Genomic DNA, 22549 nt, shown 5'->3' with positions numbered 1-22549 from the left:
TGGCTGTTAATGATTTGACAGATACGTACAGTATACAGATCAAGCGAAGCGAAAATACGTCTGCGGTAGTTTTTAACAAATTGTGCAGCGCAGAACTGTTTATAATAAGCCCGAATAACCAAACCTGCCTAAGAATCACGTAAGAATAATTGCTGTGCACCCATTTTTCTGCCTAGGCACATGTTTGTTTCGCAACATTACCTAATTTCTTACGGGTTTGAACACCTGCTCGCCAATAGCCGCATAACATGCATCTACAACACATTTCCCAATTAAATTAAAGGCATTTGTACGATGTACTGTATATACTGGTATAAGAGGTGAAATCGATTTTATTGTGTCTGGTGTTTGCCGTCACTTGTACATTTACGCACACCAAACAATCGTCAATTCATCAACAATGTATCATGTCGATATCGACTTAAATTGTCAAGTTTTTGCACCGTACGTTATTCTTGGCCGGCAACGCATCCATGAGATACTGTTGCGAAACATTTGTTCTCTTTCCCAGCTAAATTTTACCACGCATATGGGTATATGTATCACACAATTATTGAAATAACCACCAGACTACCTTTACAAAATTCTTGATAGGATACACATTTTCGCGTTACCTTCAAAATTACAAGAAAAACATGTCATTTTACTGTGCGGACTTTATCAGCCAGTAATGACGTAAAGATCTGTTTCGTAGGATTTGTTCAAAAATACTGCTCTTGACATAACGGAAGAGGCACTACCAAAATTAACATCGACCCAGCCATCCATTCTAGAAACTACAGCTCCAGCCAGAAAGTTTCCATTTCTCCCTTGCCCTATAACCCGATCAATATAAAGACTTCCGATATGAATGAATTGAATACAGAACACGCGCACCTTGACCGTTATCAAGCCCCGCCTCTCACAGACCAGATCATCACCCTCAGTAAGAAACGCCCGCGTTTTGTAGCTTAAGTGCACTTTGCCGCCTTCACCGTGACTTTCCATTCGCGAGGCAGTATTAACTGCGTCACCAAATCTATAAAAAACGATAAAGGATTTTTTACTGGAAACACGTGAAAGCAACATGAAGAGGGTTTGCTTACAAACAGTATCGTGGAACTTTACTGCCGATCACGCTAGCGGCGCAGTGATCTGTAAACAACCAAATAGAACAGATTAACAACAAAATATTGCGATTAATTAAATTATATGACTACCGCTTTACCTGAGTGGACTCCGACTCGCAGCATTAGTCCCTTGTCTGCCAGTTTACTGCTGTTAAAGGCTTTGTGCAAAGATTTCGCCAAACGGCAAACTGCTGCGGCGTGTTGGTTGCCAATTCGAATGGGTACACCGCTGGCTACCTGTAAAGAAAAAATATGTACATTGTGCGTATTAGCACCGCCTTTACGAGGTCGTACTGTTGTCAAATGCGGTTGACCTTTTATTATTAACTAAGTTTCAAGCGCGACCCTTTACGAGTCTCGTAACGATTACAGTGTCCCTTAATCAGTGATTATTACCATGTAGCAGTCGCCAATGGTCTCGATCTTCTGCACCATGTGATGACTGCTGATCTCTTCATCGAAAATGCTGTAAATAGTGTTGAGCAGTTCAATGACGTCGTAGGGCGTGGCGGTGGCCACCCAGGCCACGAAGCCTGGAAGATCGCTAAAGGAGATGGTGACCGCTTCGAAGTACTCCGGTTCGATGACAATTTTGTTCCGAAGCTTGTCTACCACGGACCTGCAATTCACAAACACCCCCAGATTAGTGCCAGTATGTTACAGAACAAATGGTTTTCCATAGTATGTACAAAAAATTAAGAAAGCCCAAAAGCCCTAGGGGCAGCAAGTAATCAGGTTATTTAACCATGCAAAACTTAATAGTTATTGCATTGTAAACCTTTTGGATATATGTGAACAAATTAAATACGGGAATATACGAACTGAAATATCGTATGCAGCTAGGCTACACAATGCAGTGGACACCACTGCTAGTAATGCCTTACAATGGGATGGTATATTGTATGCTTTTAATTGCAAATCTGCAGCCCTCTGTTCTTATAAGTTAATTACCAGGTTAATTCCAAGAGGAATTTGCAATAAAAGTAAAAGACGATATTCGTTAACCGAGTGAAAGAAGACCACCTTTAGCTTTCTTAATGGATGCGAACAAATACCAGCACTCCGCTGAAATTCATAATCCAGTTTATTGTGCATAACTTTAAAGACGCTTTATAATCGATACAGGTTTCATGTTAATGTTTGAAAAAAATATTAAAGAAATCAGCATTGCGATGCGTTACCAAGTACAGCTTCATTGTTTGTTTCTTTTATCCATAATCGATAAAACCGTCTGCATCTATTTGAATCGATAAAGCTGTCTACTACATACTGTCACTCTAACTGCGGCATTTCTCAACAACCGGTCACTTTTAGATACATTTACTGTAAATGCTACAATTTGAACAACTGGTCACCGGCTCCCAGGTGGTGAAATACCTTTAGTCTAAACCAGTTTTACAGCACTCCACTGTTGCGCAACCGAACGGGAGCTAGGTGACCAAATATTCAAAAAGAAATATCGAAGCCATGTGGCCGGTTGTGGAGAAATATCAAAAGTATTCTTATTTACAGTATCAGTACCACCCTTAAAGTCTAAATAAAGACTTACGGAGGAAGCATTTCGCGCAGCAGTAAATCCGCTTTATGCTGCTCGTTTATAAGCTCCTTGGTTTTCTCGGCCACGGCTTCTTCCAGCACCTCCGTGTATTTCTCCACCCGGCGCATAACTAGCTGCACCACATCCTGAGCGCTGGACCGCGAATACTCATTAAACGCTTTATCCACCATCCGCATGGTTGGCTTCTGTTTGCCGGTATCACCCACACACTCTTTTAGGAAGACATCCAGTTTGCTGTACTTCGGGTTCTTTCGAATGACCTCAGTCGCCACTGACCCTAACAGTTCCAGGGCGATCGTACCGAACACGTGGATATCGTCACGCTGTCCGCTCTCCACCACGGATTTCCTCTTCATGCCCGTGGTGTGTGCCTGGCGCTCCTTCAGCGAATTGCCTTTGGGATCCTTGTTGAGAGAATTACCGATGGCATCGTATCGCAAAGCGCCAATCTTTAGGCTGAATCGGCCATCGATTAGGCATTTATGGATGTCCAGATTCCCGTGATACCGAACGGTAGAATGGTGGATGTACAGTAATCCCTGGAAAAGAACGGTTACCGTTTCTCGTGTTTCTCGTTCAAAATGTCGTGCTTGTGTGTTGACGATGGATCAACAGAGAAAGTGCTGAGCACGGATGTTGTCAAATACCTCGATCAGGTTGCGCATGAGGGAGAAAGAGAAATCCCAGTCGAGGGTCATGTGTTTCTGTAGCTCCAGGAGACTGCCACGTGGGCAGTGCTCACTGACCAGATACGCTGTGGCTTTCTGTGGATGGAAGCAGATGCCCAGGAAAGTGTTGATGTTGGGGTGATGGATTCCGCGTAACTGGAAGAGGTTTAGAGAAAAGTCGGTGTTAAAAACAAACACACAGCGTGCGGCCGCAGTCACGTACCTGCTGCAGCACCGGAAAGCCCAACATTGAGTCAATATTGAAGTTGAGCGGGATGCTGACGGGCTTGATCCATACGGTTTTGTCTTTCAATTCCGCTTTGGCTGATTGTTTGGATGGGTGTTTGATTTGGATGTGGAGATCGTCAGAAGAAATCAGCCACCATTTGTCGTTACGGCTGCCGGCGCGTTTTAAGCGTCTGTAAATTTTCTCTTGTACGGGCGCACCCAGAATTCTTTGCGTTTCTTGTCATACTGTTTCATCTCGATATTTACCGTGCAATGAACATGCTTAAGAAGCCGAAAAGCACAACGGCTCCAACAACCGGGAGAATAATGACGAGAATGGGAATACCTGTAAACGAATAACAAGATTTTTATTGCTGTAGTGTTTCTTTAATCTGTAGATACTGTACTTGCTTTGCCGATAGACATATCTTGCTTATAATTTAACCTTCATTCGAGAGTCCCATACAGCTTAAGCATAAAGTACAAAATAATCGAAGCTTTGCCCTTCTCGCCTCATATTTTATGTGTGTTAAAATTATCTCGCAAATATTATGTTCGTAAAAGCTTGTATTAAGTTCGTAAATTTAAAAACACATTCTCCTACTGAATTACGCTTACCTCCAGCGCATGGTCCCAGATGACCATTGTACCCACAAACTGGTTCATCCCGCGGAGGATAGATCAGCGGCGACTGAAAATGCCCACCGTTGTCCTTTCGAAAAATCGGCTTTCTGACCAGCGTATTGGCCACGGAGTCGTACCACATCAGCGGCTGTATAAATTTCTCCGGTCAAGAACATGTAAACGGCAAAATGACAAACTCCAGGCTCACCTTCATAACGCTCGCTATCAAATCGTATCCATAGATATCCAAATCCAAATTGCGTGTACCATCGGTCGTAATGTAGGATTCGCCGGTCTGCAGATTAAAACTGCGATTCGACATCCTCATGGCCAGCAAGCTACCGTTACAACGATTGGCCTGCGGATCTGCATGCTGGGTTTCATTCATCAGTTTGGCGAAGAGCTCGATGCTGTCATATGTTGCCCGTACGCTGAAGTTATCTAAGGGCTGCACAAAACAAAGTTTTCAGTCGATACCTGTACACTTTACGGGACTTGCCTATGTAAATTTAACACTGAATAAAGTAAGACTTTCCAGAATGTACCATATACATTCACGTAGATCCGAAAATTACCTGAGTATCGTTATCATAAAGCGGTTTTCCAGTTCGACGATCCGGCGGGGTGCGTGCCGCCAGTTGACGATTCAGTACCGCCACATCGTCGCCAGTTTTGTGAACCGTGACGTAAACAACCCGGGAATACGCGCCAGTCATCTGTGATAACCATATCCACAATGCCGTGAAACGCTTTATTGGCCATGCATACCCAGTTAGTATCACTGACCTCGTCCGACGCGTTAGTGAACAACGAAACTCGCCCGTACAAATCTTGTTCCAATGGTTGAACGATAAAATACACCTGTAAAAAACAGCGTTCTTTCCCCAAAACAACGAGAAATTTGATCGGGTTTCTTACATATTCCGCATTGGTCATATTTTCACTACGGGCGATTTCCTGGAAATAAGAGAACTTATATTCGCGGAACCACCGCTTACATTTGCGCTTTCCTTTAATACCGCGACAAGAAAACGCTTTCCGTCATGTCAATCAAATTTAGTGATTTTATTTTGTTTTACAGCGTCATACATTCACAGTAGGTCAACAACACTACGTACACACTGTAGTATTAAGATTGAAAAAAACAACCGAACTCTCCATTAACAATCTTATTCCTTCCTGGCAAAGTGCCCAAAACTGCTGCGGCATTTCCCTTCATGATAGCCAAGCTATCATGAAGGGAAATGTCAATCAAAAGTTTCAGACGCCCAGTTGACATAGTATAAAAATAGACTCACCAGTATCTTCTGTGCTCTGTAGGTGAATGTCAGGAGAAATATCACTACAAACAAACATCCGAACACACAAATTAAACTCCGCGCAATGACCTCTGCAACATCCTGTACACAGTACACACCCCGACTGCGGCTTTTGGCATGTAAGAGCATGGGCAGAACCGTATCCAGATTAGACCCATTGAAATTGGTCGGCTCAAAGGCGTACATGGTGGAGGACGCCACGGACATCTTCATCATGGCGTTGCTGAGCAGACCGTAGAAGAATCCCGGTCCGGGACCGATGTCCGTCAGGATGGACACGTGCAGCCAGCCGTTCTGCTCCAGGATATTCATCAGCACCATGGCGAAGCTGTCGACCGCCCCGCCCAACGATACTGCCGTGGGCAGGCGCTGATTGTTGAAGGCATCGCGGCGGACCAGACCACTGTGTAACGCGACAAAAGGTTATATAACTGATCGGATCATATTAGATACTTGGACTGTCTTTACGGGGGCGGTCAAATATGTAATTACAAACGTGTCTCGAACGGTTAGGACCCTTCAGCGCGTTATGACGAAATTTTATGCGCAAAAACACCTATTACTACTCGCATTATCCGCATGGGTAATCGAGTTTCAAAATCTTCCGGTTTGATCCTTACTCGGAAAAGGCCAGTATGTTCCATTCTACAACAGAGACATTTTGAATACTACAGCAATAAAATATTTCGAGTGCATCTTAAGTATGTACCTCGGGCTAAATTGGCCGCTTCGTTAAGCCCACCGCAAACTGCAAAAAATATTATACTTTTAACCGATTATCTTACGCTGCAAAAAACAATCGGTCAGCTTTTACAAGTTGCCTGTATTAAACAGTATGTTATACTTAGCACACTTAAACGCACCTGCGTAAGTCAGCATAGAAAAAATAATATTATAGTGTGCGCAGTGTAAATCTGTTCAAATACAAAAAAGATAAGTGCCAACCACCAATATGTTTACGTAGTACATCCGCTTGAACACCTGCTAACACCTGCTTTATAATCGCTGCTAAACTGATTTATGACGTCACGAATCCAGGACATAACTGACACATACTCCTCTACCGTGATGGATTATTAAGCGCATTATGACTTACTGGATCCCACCACGGCCAAACACACATCAGCGCGTTGCTCCAGCGCCTCTGCCTGACTGTAATAATACTGTCCAAGTAATCCGGGATTATCGGCATCGGCATCCTCGCAGATCTTATGCGACATATTGTAAATCAGTTTCAGTGACATGGTGATATGCGGCGCATAGGTGCGATTGACCATCTCAGCGGCCAGGCGCAGTGCCGGCTCCGTCCAGGGCAGTGCCGGCCCGACAGGGATGGACCGCGGCAGCAGGCTGATCATCTCCAGATGGATGCCCTGCACCATACTGCCCACCTGGCTTAAGAAGAACACCGGGAGCAGGAGCATTTTTCCTATTCTAAATGATCAACAATAAATCGGCCGCACAAGTGAGAATGCTCGCGGCCGCTGATCCGTAGGCGGCACATCGCGTTTAACACTCTCCCCGGCGCTGCAGCGCGGTAATACGATCCCACGGTCGCGCGGCCCTGAACGTGTCCGGGGGAATGGGAGGAAATTTTTTCGGTACACAAATAATCAAGCATTGTTGGCGCGGGCTAAGTGCGCCGTAAGATCCTGTTGCGCGTGAGTCAACATGCGACGTGTACCGGTGTACATGTACGGCAAAACGAGAATGAAGTGGCCGGGCCAAGGGGGACCGATTGTAACGCGCCGAGTGCACTTTTATCCTGTTAATCCGACCAGGAGAGAGGCCGCACAGGCCGAGCATAATATTAATCAAATGACACTGCACTCCTCTTCCAGGAAATACTCCCGTTTAATACCCGCTTTATATCCACGGTACACGCAAAATAAACAGACCCAGCGGCACTTACGGAATGACGCTTGCATGCTGTGTTTGTTGTAGTTTAACAGACCCTGAAAAGTACCGATTAAGCGGCAAACGGGCAGAATATCCGGGAGAACCGCATAAATTATGCAAGTCACCGTTAAAAAGTTCCCATTACATGTGATGCAGAATAAGTGATTTCTGCCTTTTGGCGAAATCATGCTGCTGCTCTGGATAAGCGTAGAAATACACATAAACGAGCGGTGCTGAAATGTACGCACCATGGTTGCAAAGGCGTTATTGCGCGCATGTTATGTTGTAAATATGCGGAATGTTTACTAGCACACCTGCTACAACTACTAAACGATCAAAGTGGGAATGACTACGATTGTCGAAATACATTATCCCTGATCGACTAAGGTAATGGATTACTACACAATTATTATATCTGCGGCATGGCACAGGCGCTTAAAGCGGGATTAAGTGCAATATTAGCTGCAATAACTGCCGGCGCCGTCAATGGCTTACAATTACGAAATGGGTATAAAATTATAAATACTTATGCAGTCGGATGTATCGATCCGAACAGCAGCCGGCTGATAAAAGGGAAACGGATGCGCGGGAAAAACCGGAGAAATATTTCATGCACGATCGAGGTGCATAAATAAATTTAACACATTTTGTGATGGACGAAAGTAGCGACGACATTCGCAACCCAAATTGAGACGTGATCAATAGATTTTCAATTTGTATGATAAATTTGACCCATGGTATTCACAATTCAATTTTTAAGCGCTGCTGACAATATTCAGAAAATCAAATTAACTGACTATAGTGATTTATAAATCCTCTATAGCTAACTATAGCGATTTACAAATCAAATCACTTGCTATTCAAAATATGTAAACACCATATACTCAGTTAAACAGTTGTACAGCCAACTTAATCTGAGTTGCGATTTCCACGAAATTTTTACTTCTGCAGTAGAATACAACTTTTGGCGCAAGTATAGTTATTATGCTGAGAGGAATATGCGGTATTTAATTGCATGAAGTCGACGACGAAAACAGGCACGCGTGGCTTAATATCCTATGGCTACTAATAAATTTTATGCCTGGCGGAAGAGCTTGAAAGAAAATGTGGCAGTATTACTGCGTATTTTGCGATTTCTGTAATTGTACGTTACTGCTTCCTGTCGTGCGCCTCCGACCGAAGTAAAAAGCATATAAAAATACAACACGTATTGTATTTTTATACAATACGTATTGTATTTTTTTGTATTGTAGAACTGCTGTACAGCAGTTCTACAATACTTACTTACTTTCATAATTTCACTAACGATAAAAATACAGTACTTTATATCAAAAAAACGTCTGAATAATACTTATCGTAGCTCCAGTGCCAAAAACGTTTTAAGTACGGTAGTAGTGTGACAACTGTCACAAGTTACAATGAAAAGAAGCCGTGGAATTACCAAAACAATTATTGTAATATGCATGCAAGACGCACCGAGGTTTCTCGTAATTTCCTGTTTTCCAGTCCTACGGGTAGTAATCACAGCACGTCACTTTGAACCATCTTCCACGTATCTGTACTGACTGTACATATACTACAATACAACGCCCAGTTAACAATCTATGTACAATATATCTTTTGATAAGGCTTACATTTTTTTATAATAATCTGCGCAAATTGCATTCTGCCGGTCAAAATTCGAAACGGCACTTTTCTTACAACGTACATTATATACTGTAAAATACACGAAACCAAATACACAATAAAATACATGCGTTTGTTTTGATTGTTTAATATTATTTTTAACTATCAACAGCATATAGTACGTATGTAGAAGCAGAGACAGAACAAAACTGAAGGTTGTACAAGTCGTACAGCAGTTTGCAGAAGATTATACATCTATTCCGACCACATATATTTATATTCAGAAGACTATTTTCTTTATCAATAAAAATGTAAATCCAGTAATTTCTGCCATTTTGTTACCGAAATCTGAGAATATTAATTTTACGTCCGGTGGAAACCAGCTGTCAATGGGCAGAGTGCTTGTACGTATGCCGCAAAGTCGACCTCTCACAGGCGGCAGTTTAGTGGTCGTCTGGAAATGCCTATTTCCGCTCATCGCTGATTGCCTAACATCAGTGTTCATTTTGGAATTTCAGTTTCCCTGCAATTTAGTTTTACGTTTTCTGTTGAAAAAGTATTGTATAAAAAGTATACGTCTAAATTTCGTTCGAAAATGGGTAAGAAAACGAAAGTGGGAAAAGCCCGTAAGGATAAATTCTACCATCTGGCCAAGGAGACAGGCTATCGGTCGCGTGCGGCCTTCAAACTGATCCAGCTGAATCGCAGCTATGAATTCCTGCAGAAATCCCGTGTTCTCATCGACCTGTGCGCGGCTCCCGGTGGCTGGCTGCAAGTGGCCCGCCAGTTTATGCCCGTGTCCAGTATAATCGTCGGTAATCTTGCGTTTATGCTCAGTGGCGGCGAACGGCGCAGCGACGCCGTGGCGCTGTAGTGCGGAGAACCCTGTCTGAGGTCCCCGGTGCTGTGTTGCAGGTGTCGACTTGGTCCCCATCAAACCACTGCCCAATGTCATCACCTTCACGGATGATATCACGACAGAGCACTGCAAACAGGTAGGGCGCACGCTGGGAGTTTTGTAGTGAGCTAGGTGGATCGTGTAGCGTCAGTTTGAGAGATTTTTATAACTTTTTATTGTGTTTCCCAATTTCCCTGAAGTAAGAGTTTTTCCTTCCGTTTTTAAAGAATTTGAATATTTTTAGATCAGGAGACACATAGGAAATGTGCCCTACTTTCATTTGTTTGAATTTTATATTTTTTTGTAAATGAACGATATTTTGGAGTCTGGTATGTGTTGTTTGTCTTTTTGAGCTGTTTTAGATGAGTGTTTTTCTTCAGTTTTCTGTTTCCTAATCCGATTTAGCCAAAGATATGAAAAAAGTATCAATGAAAATGAAAAAAATGAAAATGATTAAAAATAAATGTAAAAAGTGTCAACTAACATTGATGATAGGTACCTGTAGAACATGTTAGTAATCGTTGCGGAACGCGTTCGTTTGTTACAACTTACAAGTATCGTTTTATCTGGAGCTAGATGTTAATAAATTTTTCTCAACGATTTAAATGTGTATGAACCATTGCTTCCCAAAAATATTGTTTACTGTTGTTGTTTTTTATTACATTTTTATCAGCATTAATTTTAATAGTATAGGTAATAATTTCAAGAAACTTTTTATGTTGGTACTGTATATCCTATAATCTGTATGAACATAAGTAGCAAATCACACGTCAGCTTTTCTTCTAAAATCTGAACTATATGATCTCGCCATTTTCTATTCATATAAACCATGGAATACACCACATAGACTGCGTATCAATTTTTTGCCGTAATTTTTTTGCAGAAAATTCGCCACGAGCTGAAGACGTGGAAGGCCGACGTGGTGCTGCACGACGGCGCCCCCAACGTGGGCAAGAACTGGCTGCACGACGCCTTCGCGCAGGCCCGCCTGACGCTGTCGGCCTTCAAACTGGCCAGCGACTGTCTGGCCAAGGGCGGCTGGTTCATCACCAAGGTCTTCCGCTCCAAGGACTACCACGCCCTGCTGTGGGTCTTCAAGCAGTTCTTCCGCAAAGTGGTCGCCACCAAACCGCCGGCCTCCCGCAACGAATCCGCTGAGATCTTTGTGGTGTGCAGCGGCTATCTGGCTCCGGATAAGATTGATCCCCGCCTGCTGGATCCCAAATCCGTCTTCCAGGATGTCGACGGCCAGCTGGAGGTATGCGTGGATTCTCATCCATTGTAGCGAATGAGTATCTTTATTTTATTTTTACACTTTGGTTTTGAAAATGACTTTATAATGGAAGGACAGTTTATTTCTGGTATAAAATACAATAATTTATATTTCTGCTCATAGTTTATTTCAAATTTATTCCAGTATTTTGTATTTCTGTTTACGTACGCACTATGTCTTTCGCTACAGATTTTGCTTTTGGCTTTCAGTTCGTAATATTTTCTAATAAATTCTCTGAGTGTACTTTTAGTCTTATACAAATACATATATTATTTTAATTTATTACTTTATTTTTGCTTGTAAATATTTTTGCGATTTTGTTGCTTTTCTGTATGTCACAGTTTTTCTTTGCGAATTCTGCAATGTCTGAACGTCATAGTTAACGGCTGTGCATATTTTTTTATGTAGTATTGGATCAGTTAAATAATTTTGTTTCTTTTAATTTCTTTGATTTTTGTGCTGACAAAATAGTTTACGCATCATGAAGGCTGATGTTATAGTGAATTGTAGTACAGCGGCACAAAAGCTTAATCTAGTAATTCGCGATGACGTTTTCGCTGATAAATATCACACGAAGGAATACAGTTTCCCGTACTCGTGCGAGGATTGTTTTTTTATGGGCTTAATTTAAGATTGTTGTCGACTTTCGAACCTTTGGACGTTAATATTATGGTTTGCTGTTATTCCGCCTACTTTTTTGTGTGCATGTTTTTATTTCCGGTGATCTCTTGCTTTTTCAGGAGGGAGAAGTCGACCCGGTCAGCGGGAAACGTATGACCGGTGCGGCCAAACTCAGTCTGCTGATGCATCCGGAGAGGAAGAAGAAGTCCGCGGAAGGCTACGGCGACGGGAAGATGCTGCTATTGGAGCGCTTACGCGCGCAGGATTACATCGATGCCGATGACGATCGCAGCAAGGAGCTGCTGTCAGCCTGCCACGAGATCGTCATCGACGATGAGCTGAAGAAAAATCCGGCGACGACGGAAGAAGTCATTCTCGGCTGCCAGGATATCAAAGTGCTCGGTCGACGCGAGCTGAAGATTATCATGGCCTGGCGGAATAAACTCCGACGACAGAAAGAGAAAGCGGCTAAAGAAGGTACGAGTGATGTGTCGGTAATTTTTTATGCATGAATATTTTGAGAATACTGTTTAAGTCCTTTCTTTTCTGTGAGTATCAAAAAGGAAAAGCTATAAACAGCTATGAACTTATTGAAACTCTTCTGTTTTGTTATTTTTTTTGCTATTTTTTTACAATTTGAATTCTGTACGCGGGCGTAAATTAGCAGTACAGAGGGTTATATATATTGTATTACAGACTTTCCCAAAATTTTTTACATATTATATTATCAGCAGGTTATAGTATGGTTGTGCGTATTTGGTTTATTCAGTAACAGCAATATTCTAACTTTAGTCTAAAGATTTTTGATTAAGCGCACGTGCTCTTTCGTGTTAATTATTGGTACAGAGTATATGCGGGCATTTTTTACTGATTGAATATTTTGGTAATTACTGGGTATTACGAATTTTTTTAATGGCAGAATATTGGTGAGTAACTCAGCCGAAATTGCTTGACGAATTGTGCCTCTTGTACAGCGGCCGCCAAGTCAGCCCCCGCCGAAACCGCCGCGATAACCATCCAGCCGCCCGAAGACGACGAAGAGACCGCCATCCAGAAGCAGATTGACGCGCTGGCCGAGGAGGAACGCCTGGAAGCCCGGCGTAAACGCAAGAAGATCAACAAACTCCGCCGCCAGCTGCAGGAACGCATGAACCTCAAAATGGTCATCCCGGGTGACAGTCTCCTGCCGGAGGACGGCACGGAACAGTCCCTCTTCGCCCTGGACACCATCCACTCCAAGAAGGGTTTGGAGAAGGTCGTTCCGGAAGCGGAGGAACTCGCCGATGATGTCTCCGACGATAACAGCGATGGTGAGGAGAATCCGCTGTTGGTGGAGCGGGAGACACGGGCCTCCCGGAAGGAGCGCATGATGGAGGAGTGGTTTGATAAGGAGATCTTCCGGGGTGTGGATTGGGAAGGCCGGACGGCGTCCAAGGAAGAGAAGGCGGAGAGGATGGAGGAGGAGAGTGACAGTGAGGAGGAGATGGAGTTTGAGGTGATTCAGGAGAAGGACGAGGAAGTGGAGGAGAAACCGGTGGTCAAGCTGGATCCCGAGGGGTTTGCCCTGGCCGAGGAGCTGATCAAGTCCCGGAAGAGGAAGCGGGAGATTATCGAGGCCGGGTTTCATCGGTAAATCACGTTGACGGAAATCGTAACCGTACTTTGGTCTTAGAAATAACAAAACTCGATAATTGTTACTCTTGATTGTTTTAAGTTTAGAATTTGATATGATAAATTAATATTTCAATCTGATAAGAATATCAGTTTAATAGTTCGATAATAGGACAAAGATTTGATCCGCTTCGAAGTACAATTTATGGTGATGAAGGAGAGGTTTTTAAGTTGCGGTCCAGACGCCGCGCATCCCGCAGTGAAGGTTGCGTCATAGAATCGTAGTGTATGGGGTTTGTGGCCGTTTGCGTTTGCTATCTTGTCTGATTTCATGCTATAGAGCGTTGTTCAAAATCTGATTTTTTTAATATGTGCTTGAGTGGCATTTAATATTCGTAAAACGTCTTTTAAAAAGGGTATAAAATAATAGGCAGTCAAGATGCGAATAATGAAATATTATCGCTGATTGTGTACAGTATGGTTTTTTCTAGCTGTCAGGTTGTTTCTACTGTAGCTGTTTTATTGAATTACTATTCGCTCTTTGCATTGTTATTATTATTTTTTATAGTTATTGAAATAATAATTATTGAATTAATATTTAAGAAAATTATTATTTGGTTGTTTTGGATGGGGGTGTATGGTAATTTTGTCGTTTTGTTTTTTTTAGCGAAGCCTTCAACGAGCCCGACTCGGCGCTGCCCTCGTGGTTCGTGGACGATGAGAAAAAGCACTGCCGCAAATCCGCCGTCGACCACGGCCTGATCACCAAAGAACAAGTGGCCACCTACAAAGACCAACTGAAAGCCATCGACGCCCGCCCCATCAAGAAGATCGCCGAAGCACAGGCCCGCAAGAAACGCCGCGCTGTGAAACGGCTGGAGAAGGCGCGGAAGAAGGCCGGCAAGGTGCTGAGCGAGGAGGGCCAGTCCAGTCAGGAGAAGATCCAGCAGCTGAAGAGCATCTACAAGAAGGCCGCCGGCAAGGTCAAACGCAAGGCCCCCACGTTGGTCGTGTCGAAAAAGGGCGGCGGGGCCTCGCGGCCGGAAAAGCGGGAGAAAGGCAGTCGCATTAAGGTGGTGGACCGGCGGATGAAGAAGGACATTCGCGGGATGAAGCGGGCGGAGAAGGCTAAGAAGAAGGTCGGGGCCAAGGGCCGCGGGAGGAAATAGTCGGGTGGTTGTTGAAGATTGTGTTATTCTAAATGTGTTGTTGGGTTATAGTTCATACATTGCGCTATTTTCAGGTGCGTTAAATCTTTATCGGTGTGTCGATGTTAGTTCGACATTATAAATGTTATTGGTTTTCATTTTGCTGTTAGAAAGTGTTAAATAAAAAAAGGAAGTGAATATGCCGCTTGCTTCTAGACGGGCTGTTTAAATTGTGCTGTTGTGTTTTAGTTCATATGAATACTAGTTTTCGACGAAGATTGCACTAGTTCCAGTTGCGTTTATTCTTGTTTAATACACCGATGCGAGAGTCCCATCGTTGTGGTTTTAAGGTGAGTGGAAGGGGGCTGGTAAACACTTGAAATCGAATGTTATTCGACTTATGGGTAACGCGGTGGTTTTTATTCGCTATTGGTATTTCCTTGTAAACTCTAATTAACAAATTCAAGAATACTGTAATAATATTAAAAATTAGAATTATATTAAATTAATTTAATAAAAATTAACACAGTAAAATGAACAATAAAATTTACGCCAGTAATAATAAAAATTAGATTGTATGCAATAAAAATAAAAACAGTAATCAGTAAAAACTCAAATTAAGTCAAATATTTTGGAGCATTAAATAAATAATTGCATTCTGGAGGAAAGGAATATGAGCTGGAAATTGGTTTATATTTATTTCCGTCCGAATACTTCGAGATAGAAAAAAAGCCGTGGTAAAATGGCAAATGCGTTTATTCAGTGCATTGTCATTATGTATACGAGCAAATGAGATGAGATGTTATTTTGCATGTTGGTTGTTTGCAACTGTAAAGTATGGGAATAAACCGAAGCTGATTGAATGGACCGCTTAACGTTAATTGTTTTGCAATAATCTTTATGGAAACCGGACAATGCTGCTGGCAGCAAAATACATAATTATAGGCCGCTTGCATTAAGAACATACGACCTGCAGGCAACGTTTCTAGTCGCTACTGTGTTTGCCTTCTACCTACTGTATAATTCTTCAGCAAAGCTGCAGCCGGAAGCCGCCGATTTATGAGTGAGCGATTATTAATGGTAATCTCCACATTTCTAGTGCCGACTGCTTTTTTTATTCCATAACTCCTGAACGATCTTCATCATCAGAAAATGGCTTTATAATGGTCGAACATGATCCTGGCACCGCTTAATTTCGTCTGTCTTATATGGACGGTTCACTTATGGTACAGGGGATGCCATGGACAGGCTATCAGTGAGTATAAAAAAATCGGTGGACCATAAAAAGTAAAATTGTATACAAGGTGCATAACATGCATATCTACAACTTCGTTTGGTTTATAAGTAATACCGTATTTTATGAACGACGTACTTTGCAGGTATTTTTGACGAGAAGCATCACCTGAGCCGTGTAGTGTCGTTGTTATCCGGAACGGATAATGCGACGTGGAGGAATGGTCTGACAATCACTGCCAGTCCGTTCGCAGCTAATGATCTCTTCTATAATGCCAATGCCAGTAAGCCTTTAGATTTAAAGTAGCATTAATTTTAAACTTTAGTTATTAAATTATTTTAATTTTTTAAATTGTAATTATTATAAGTAATACAAAAAGCCAGTTGCTTTTACTGTAATTACGGTGCGCTTATTCTGATAAAAGTCGAATTAGCGGGCAAGCTTGACATTAATACGAATTTCCCTCGCACTAGCCAGAATTCAAACCGCTATGTTCACTATCATAACGCAACTTACTGTAAAACAAGTACTCGTCGCTCAGTATGTACTGTTAAAAAATTGATCAATACAGTGCACGGGGATATTTGGCGACTGCATCACCTATCCTTTTAGATTAATCGGTAGTTTCATGCTACTCGTACAACGGTGCTTTGAGTTACGCATTTAATGTTTTGATACCTTTCCTTCTAACGTTTGCTTGACTGGAAGTGGATACATACATATACGGAATAAATAATAATCATAACGTACATTCAAAAATAATATTATTGAGCTAACAATATTCTTTTGAATATTAAACTAACAATATTCTTTTGAATGTACGTACGTAGTACAACAGTGCATTGTTCAAATAATATTTGTACACAATCAATATCTACGCTAGACTACGTACGGTATTCAGCAGAAGATTAAGAATGTCGGCTAGTTTGCAGATCTCTAAAGAACGGCTCTTGGGTTTTGATTGGCCTGGCTGATACGGAGAGCGCCAATCAACTACGCTGGTACAGTAGCGCGCTGCATGTCCCGGTGGTCCTTCGCTCAGCCTATAAGCAAGCGGACTTTCCGAAACAGTCGGATGCCGTCTACCACTTTGATGTACAACCGGCGATCATCAATGCGGTGCTGGATATTGCCACGGCCGTCTACAACTGGACGGAGGCCTTCTACATCACCAATTCCAACTCCAGTGGGTGATTAAAATCACCGACGCTATACCCTACAACGTCAAACTGTTGCATTTTCCCAATGTAGAAAACGATGGCGCCCATCTGGTGTTCGACGACAACCCGGGCGGTGGATACTTACCACACCGCCTGCGTGCCCTCTTCTTCCAGATGGATTCGCTCCTGGAAGCCGTCAATTACGTCACCGCCACCGTCCTACGCTCCGGGATTAAAGACTGGCGGATGATCCTGGATATTCCCGCGGATTTAGCCCGCAGTTTAATGATGATGCTGCTGAGTAATCTGACGGTGCGCGAGCGGCATTTCCACTTTATTATAGCCTCGCTGGTAAGGAAGCCGTGCTGCGGTTCTTATAATGCTTTTTTCGCTGATTACACGTATAACTGCGAAGCGAGTGTCCAGCAGTCGTTATGTACAGATAATGTTTCAGGACGCGGAGGGAGTTGATTTCGAGCTGCCACAACTGACGACCAGTCGACTGACCATACTGTCCATGATACAGAATATTTCAGTCACTCAACCCAGCAAAAATTTGACGGTAACTACATGTATTATCGTTGTTAATGCTACTTGTTCGTGTTTTGTGTAGGGTTTTTCTAATAAAATCTAAATAAGCTTGCTAAAATATAAGTTCATAGTAAATATATTATATATATATATATATATATTTACTATGAACGTATATTTGCACTATATATTTGCACTATTTGAATATATATTTGCACTATGGACATTATTTGAACATATATTTACTTTGAACATATATTTGCAAACTTAGTATATATACTAAGTTTTTGTCGATTTGATTATACGCATTATTACGTACATTACGTAATATGCCACTGCACATTCCGCCTGTAACCTCTTCATCTGAGAGCAGTGGAACAATGTGACCTTTTAGTAGACGTCGGATGCGCTGGCTTTCGATGCGGTCAACTTTGTCCTAGCGGCATTGCAGCGGAGCAATAACAGCGCCGTACCCAGTAGATCCTTGAACTGTACCGCCGTGCCGTACGATGTATGGAGCGATGGATCTGCTGCTCGACAGCTGCTGAAAACTGTGCGTTGGATTTGACCTTTTAACAACCGTACGATCAGTTCTATGTAATGATGTACTGTGGCTGTTAGACGGTTTATTCGGGTCTGACCGGGATGCTGGAGTTTAACGATCTCGGCAACCGCAAGAATTTTGAATTAACCATATGGGAGAGAAATGACGGTGGACCTTTCTGGAAGGTTACTGCAACACACGAGCCCATTTGAATCTGTAACAGTAATAATTGCAATCTTTACAGAAAGGCATCTGGAGTGATAGCGAATCACTACAATTGTTCAGCGAACCAGAAATACAATCCAACAACACTTTGCGGGCAGTTGGAATAATGGTACGAAACTGCATTAGTTTTGGTAGCAATTGCGCTTCTCGAACTGCCTGTCGTGCGTAGACGGACCGGTTTTTGATGATCGTGCCATGCAATATGACGGGGTCCGCTAAGACCATGCCCAAAGGTCCCAACGCCAACGGCACCGAGGAATGCTACATCGGCTACAGTGTGGATTTTATCGACGCGCTGAGCAATATAACGAACTACACCTTCACATTATACAACAGTTCGGGGAAGTTTTATTACGGGAATCAGGTGGACGGGACGTGGACTGGCGCCGTGGGGGAGATTTTACGCAAGGTCTTATGGGATAAGCGGATTATAGTAATGATGAACGTACCTTGATTGCTGATGATGACCGTTTACTGCGGACATGGCAGTCAACAGTCTCGTCACGATGGTTGATATTACTCGATGAAAACCTAAAAAAGCAATCAAAACAACCACATTCGTTATTACGATGTACAAGTTTGTTTCTCAAATGTATTGATTATATCGGCATGTATATGGTCGAGCTCACTCATAGCCACTTCACTACGATACCCAGTAATATGTACAGCAATGATTGCTAATGGCATGAGTTGTTCGTAGGATGCGGATGTGGTCTTTGGTGATCTGACGGTAATTGCCGAGCGGGAAGCCGTGGTGGACTTCACGATACCGTTTATGAACGACGGGTTCATCATCCTGATGAAGAAGGACAACGAGACCGCCGTGGACGTCTTCGGGTTCCTCCGGCCCTTCTCCAACAACCTGTGGCTGTCCATTGTGCTGGCCATTCTGGGGACCTTTGTCGTCATCTTCTTTGTGGGGAGGGTCGGGCCGTCGGAATGGCATCGTCCGGAGCACTGTGATCCGGATGAGGTGGAGGGCATCACCAACGACTACACGATGGAAGAAAGCCTGGTAAGGGTCACGTCAGAGGTGTCCTCTAATGTGTAATTAGTGGATCAAACGTTCCAATATTTTTAGTGGTTGACGGTGGCGACACTGCTCCAGCAAGGTCCCAATATTGAGCCCCGGTCGGTAGCTACCAAAATTGCCGTGGGGGTGTGGTTCATCTGGGCGTTGATTATCAGCCAGACCTACACGGCCAACCTCGGTACGTTTTATTGAAAATTATTACCTACAATTGGTGATCCAAATGACATAGTCCCGGGGTACGGTATACGGGGGTGTGTGGCGCGATCCCGATGGATTACCGAATAGTTGATAGTTAATAAATTTATCATGACCAGTTGCCGAATCGAATCGTACTGGGTGAGGTGTCACGCGTAACCTACCTAATGGACATATTAATCTGCATATGCTACCACATAAGACTGTAGTGTTGTGGCTGCCACTCCGATTGCCACAAGTAGGAAGTGGTACATGCACACTTGTTAACCAAACGTTTCGAGAACTCGTGACAGTAGTCAACTGGTATTTTGAGTAACTTTTTTGTTGCTCACCAAAAATTCGAGGTTGCCGAGACAAAAATTAATTTCTGTATCGAAAGTAAGATACCCGTATCAGTACAACATCGTTCCACTATGTGCTTCTCCTTTTCTGCTTAAATATACAAGCATTTGATGTAGGAAATATAACAAAACTTTTATCGTTTGATGTTGTACACCTATGCAGTTTTTGTTTTACATGTACACTCTGTATATGCATACAGATAAAAATTTTGCCCGGCGAAGGTTTCGGGCCTTAAAAATACTGTACTGAATGGAATTTCGAACCATGTTCAATTATTTTTTTGTCGAATAATTTTATGATTTGAAGAATGATCATATTATATACTTAAATAATTTTTACAGCGGCATTCCTGACCCTGAACCGGATGGACTCCTCCATCACCAGCGTCCGCGATCTGGCCAACCAGGACAACGTCCGCTACGGCGTCCTGGAAGCCAATCAGGCGTCGGCGTCCTTTTTCGCCCACTCCACCCAGGAGATTTACCAGCGCATGTGGAACGCCATGAAACACCATCACACCGGCGTGGAGGACGTGGCGGAGGGGGTGGAGCGAGTGCGGAACGGCGGCTTTGCCTTCATCGGGCCGAAATCGGTGGTGGACTACGCCAACCAGGGCAGGCCCTGTGATACGCGGGTCGTGGGGGTGCCGTTGTTTTTTGCCAACTACGCGCTGGCGGTGCGGCGAGGGTCACCGCTGCGCCGGGAACTGTCGGCGGCGATTTCGCGACTGCACGAGAACGGAGCGCTGGATGCCATGGAGAAAAAGTGGTTTACAAGAGGTAGTCAAAACGGTAAAACTTGTCGCCATTGTCGCCACTAGAAATTGTGATTAAATAGAAGAATTATAATCAGTTAATTCAGTTTTGCTATTCGGCTCGGTTTATTTACAGTGTTTACATTTCTAACGTTCTGCAGTCAATCCTTACAAACTAAAGGCTTCTAATTCAAAAATTATGTATACAGTACTGTACTGTTGTTGTAAGATATTATTTTGCGCTTTAGACCTTCAGCAACTGCAACTGCAAATTCAGCAACTGCATTCTTGTTTAAAAAAAAATCAAAAGATACAGTATCAAAAAAAAGCGAAACTTTTTAATATACTAAAGAATTAATTTTCAGATGCATGCCAGGCTGTGGACGAAGGCGACTCGCAGGTACAATTTACAAACCTTAACAGATTTCATACGCTTCTTCTCTCCACTTTCGCCATTCGTAGCTGTCACAAAATTTTTAAATGGTGTCAAACTGTTATGTACAGGGAAAAAAGGATTTGGATAAGCTGACGCCATTGGAACTGACCGGTCTGTTCATCATTCTGGCGGCCGGTCTGGGAATTGCGATGGTGCTGGCCATCGCGGAATATCTGTACAAAGGGCACCGGAAGTTCCGCGCTCGTGGGGTACGCAGTTGGCCCAGAGAATATATCGTCTGGCTACATACACTTTTGTCAACATTCGAAACGACATAAATAAAATATACGATATTGTATTGCATACACTACCCTAGTAACGACAGTAAACACGCAATTCATATAATAACAATAATGATAATTATTAATACCTGTACGAGTATAGCCCGAAGTATTGAATTATTTTGACTAGTTTCTACCAAGGCCGTGGTTTAAACTACATAGTTCAGTAGGTTGTTCTCATATGAATTGGCGGTTTCTTGTACTAATAAGTTAATAAGTACTACATGAACTGCGTCATTTTCTGTTTCACTTTCACCAATGTCTACTTATGTAAAAAACCTTACTGAGCTTCCATGAATAGGATAAATATGCGACGTTCACTGTAACTGTAGGTACAAAGTGGTACAAAGGTACAAAACCTTTAAAATCTTTAAAACCATTAACACCATTAAAACTCTTAAAACCTTTAAAACTACTAAAACTTCTAAGACTCTTAAAATAGAAAACTTAAACAAAATAAATTATTACTATATGAGATGAGTGATATTGCGAAAACCGGTTTTAAGGTTTTAACAGTTTTTAATAATAAAACACCCTCCATTTTTTGGACTTATAATGTAATTTTGTCGCTTAGGGTTTTCTGAATAAAACGTCAGTTGTTAATTTTCATTCGTCTGTTGGATAGGTTCTGACGCAAACCATTTTTCTTACGGATCAACACCGGAAACGACGCCCCATGAATATACCCACAAACTACCGCAGCCCGTCGGAATCGCACAGTGGAGTGTCGAGCTTACCCTCATCCAGACGCGCTAGCTAAAAGTCCGTGTACCGGTTTTCCCAGCGTGGCTTCTGTGAAGTCGGTTTTTTTGTGACAGCAGTGCTTATATTTTTTTACGCAGTGCAGACGTACCGTTGAATGGAAACGCGTATCACGCTTTCCGCTTTGTAATTTTTTATAATATAATGATCGCTAATCTGCTTACAAGATGAAAACTTAAAGATTAAGGCAAAAACCAGGGCTTTTCCCGCAGAATCTAAAAGCAGCTTTGCTGCTATCCGAAACCTATTTTTCCCTCGTTCTGTAGCGATTTACGTCGCCTAATAAATACTAAATATGTAATCCATATACTCAATTACTCAAAGATTTATATCACATATGAACTTGAATGTGCTTGATATTATTTTTATTTATGTGGGTATATAAAAGACGCCGATCGTATGTTTTCTGATTTAAGCAAAAACTGCCTGACGTATCGCGTACGTGTGAGCCTTTGTGAAATGATACCTGG

At 42.6% G+C, this 22549-nt stretch overlaps 3 protein-coding genes across 4 annotated transcripts; 2 read left to right on the top strand and 1 right to left on the bottom strand.

The window, feature by feature from the left end:
• Nucleotides 1–501: 501 nt before the first annotated feature.
• LOC129595192 (atrial natriuretic peptide receptor 1-like) lies at nucleotides 502–8253 on the bottom strand. Its single transcript, XM_055492119.1, has 20 exons — nucleotides 7932–8253; nucleotides 6603–7461; nucleotides 6216–6254; nucleotides 6127–6151; nucleotides 5605–5909; nucleotides 5486–5529; nucleotides 5106–5144; nucleotides 4974–5048; nucleotides 4763–4903; nucleotides 4396–4635; nucleotides 4182–4335; nucleotides 3831–3909; nucleotides 3559–3754; nucleotides 3315–3491; nucleotides 2659–3206; nucleotides 1506–1728; nucleotides 1208–1346; nucleotides 1086–1134; nucleotides 877–1018; nucleotides 502–815 (listed from the first exon to the last, which is right to left on the bottom strand). The coding sequence occupies exons 2-20, from the start codon at nucleotides 6928–6930 to the stop codon at nucleotides 777–779; spliced, it is 2982 nt and encodes a 993-aa protein (XP_055348094.1). The 5' UTR covers nucleotides 6931–7461; nucleotides 7932–8253; the 3' UTR covers nucleotides 502–776.
• Nucleotides 8254–9543: 1290 nt separating this feature from the next.
• On the top strand, nucleotides 9544–14798 carry LOC129595172 (pre-rRNA 2'-O-ribose RNA methyltransferase FTSJ3-like). The gene is made up of 6 exons (XM_055492090.1): nucleotides 9544–9846; nucleotides 9947–10026; nucleotides 10813–11187; nucleotides 11943–12300; nucleotides 12798–13452; nucleotides 14102–14798. The coding sequence occupies exons 1-6, from the start codon at nucleotides 9627–9629 to the stop codon at nucleotides 14601–14603; spliced, it is 2190 nt and encodes a 729-aa protein (XP_055348065.1). The 5' UTR covers nucleotides 9544–9626; the 3' UTR covers nucleotides 14604–14798.
• Nucleotides 14799–15623: 825 nt separating this feature from the next.
• Nucleotides 15624–22501, top strand: LOC129595178 (glutamate receptor-like). Of its 2 annotated transcripts, none has more exons than XM_055492099.1 (15): nucleotides 15624–15837; nucleotides 15962–16099; nucleotides 16742–17002; nucleotides 17068–17327; nucleotides 17431–17538; nucleotides 17905–18060; nucleotides 18129–18236; nucleotides 18296–18385; nucleotides 18446–18685; nucleotides 18977–19291; nucleotides 19358–19487; nucleotides 20188–20637; nucleotides 20966–21000; nucleotides 21105–21245; nucleotides 21943–22501. In XM_055492099.1, exons 1-15 carry the CDS (start codon nucleotides 15756–15758, stop codon nucleotides 22075–22077), a joined length of 2649 nt encoding a protein of 882 aa, XP_055348074.1. In that variant the 5' UTR covers nucleotides 15624–15755; the 3' UTR covers nucleotides 22078–22501. The 2 variants fall into 2 exon arrangements, with proteins under 2 accessions (XP_055348074.1, XP_055348076.1); XM_055492101.1 differs by having other exon boundaries at nucleotides 20188–20625; nucleotides 21943–22500.
• The last annotated feature ends 48 nt before the right edge of the window (nucleotides 22502–22549 follow it).

Source organism: Paramacrobiotus metropolitanus, unplaced genomic scaffold (assembly GCF_019649055.1).
Source record: "Paramacrobiotus metropolitanus isolate TYO unplaced genomic scaffold, Prichtersi_v1.0 Parri_scaffold0000075, whole genome shotgun sequence".
NCBI lineage: Eukaryota > Metazoa > Tardigrada > Eutardigrada > Parachela > Macrobiotidae > Paramacrobiotus > Paramacrobiotus metropolitanus.
The sequence above is the reverse complement of the archived record's forward strand: the minus strand, read 5'-3'. Positions and strand labels throughout refer to the sequence as shown.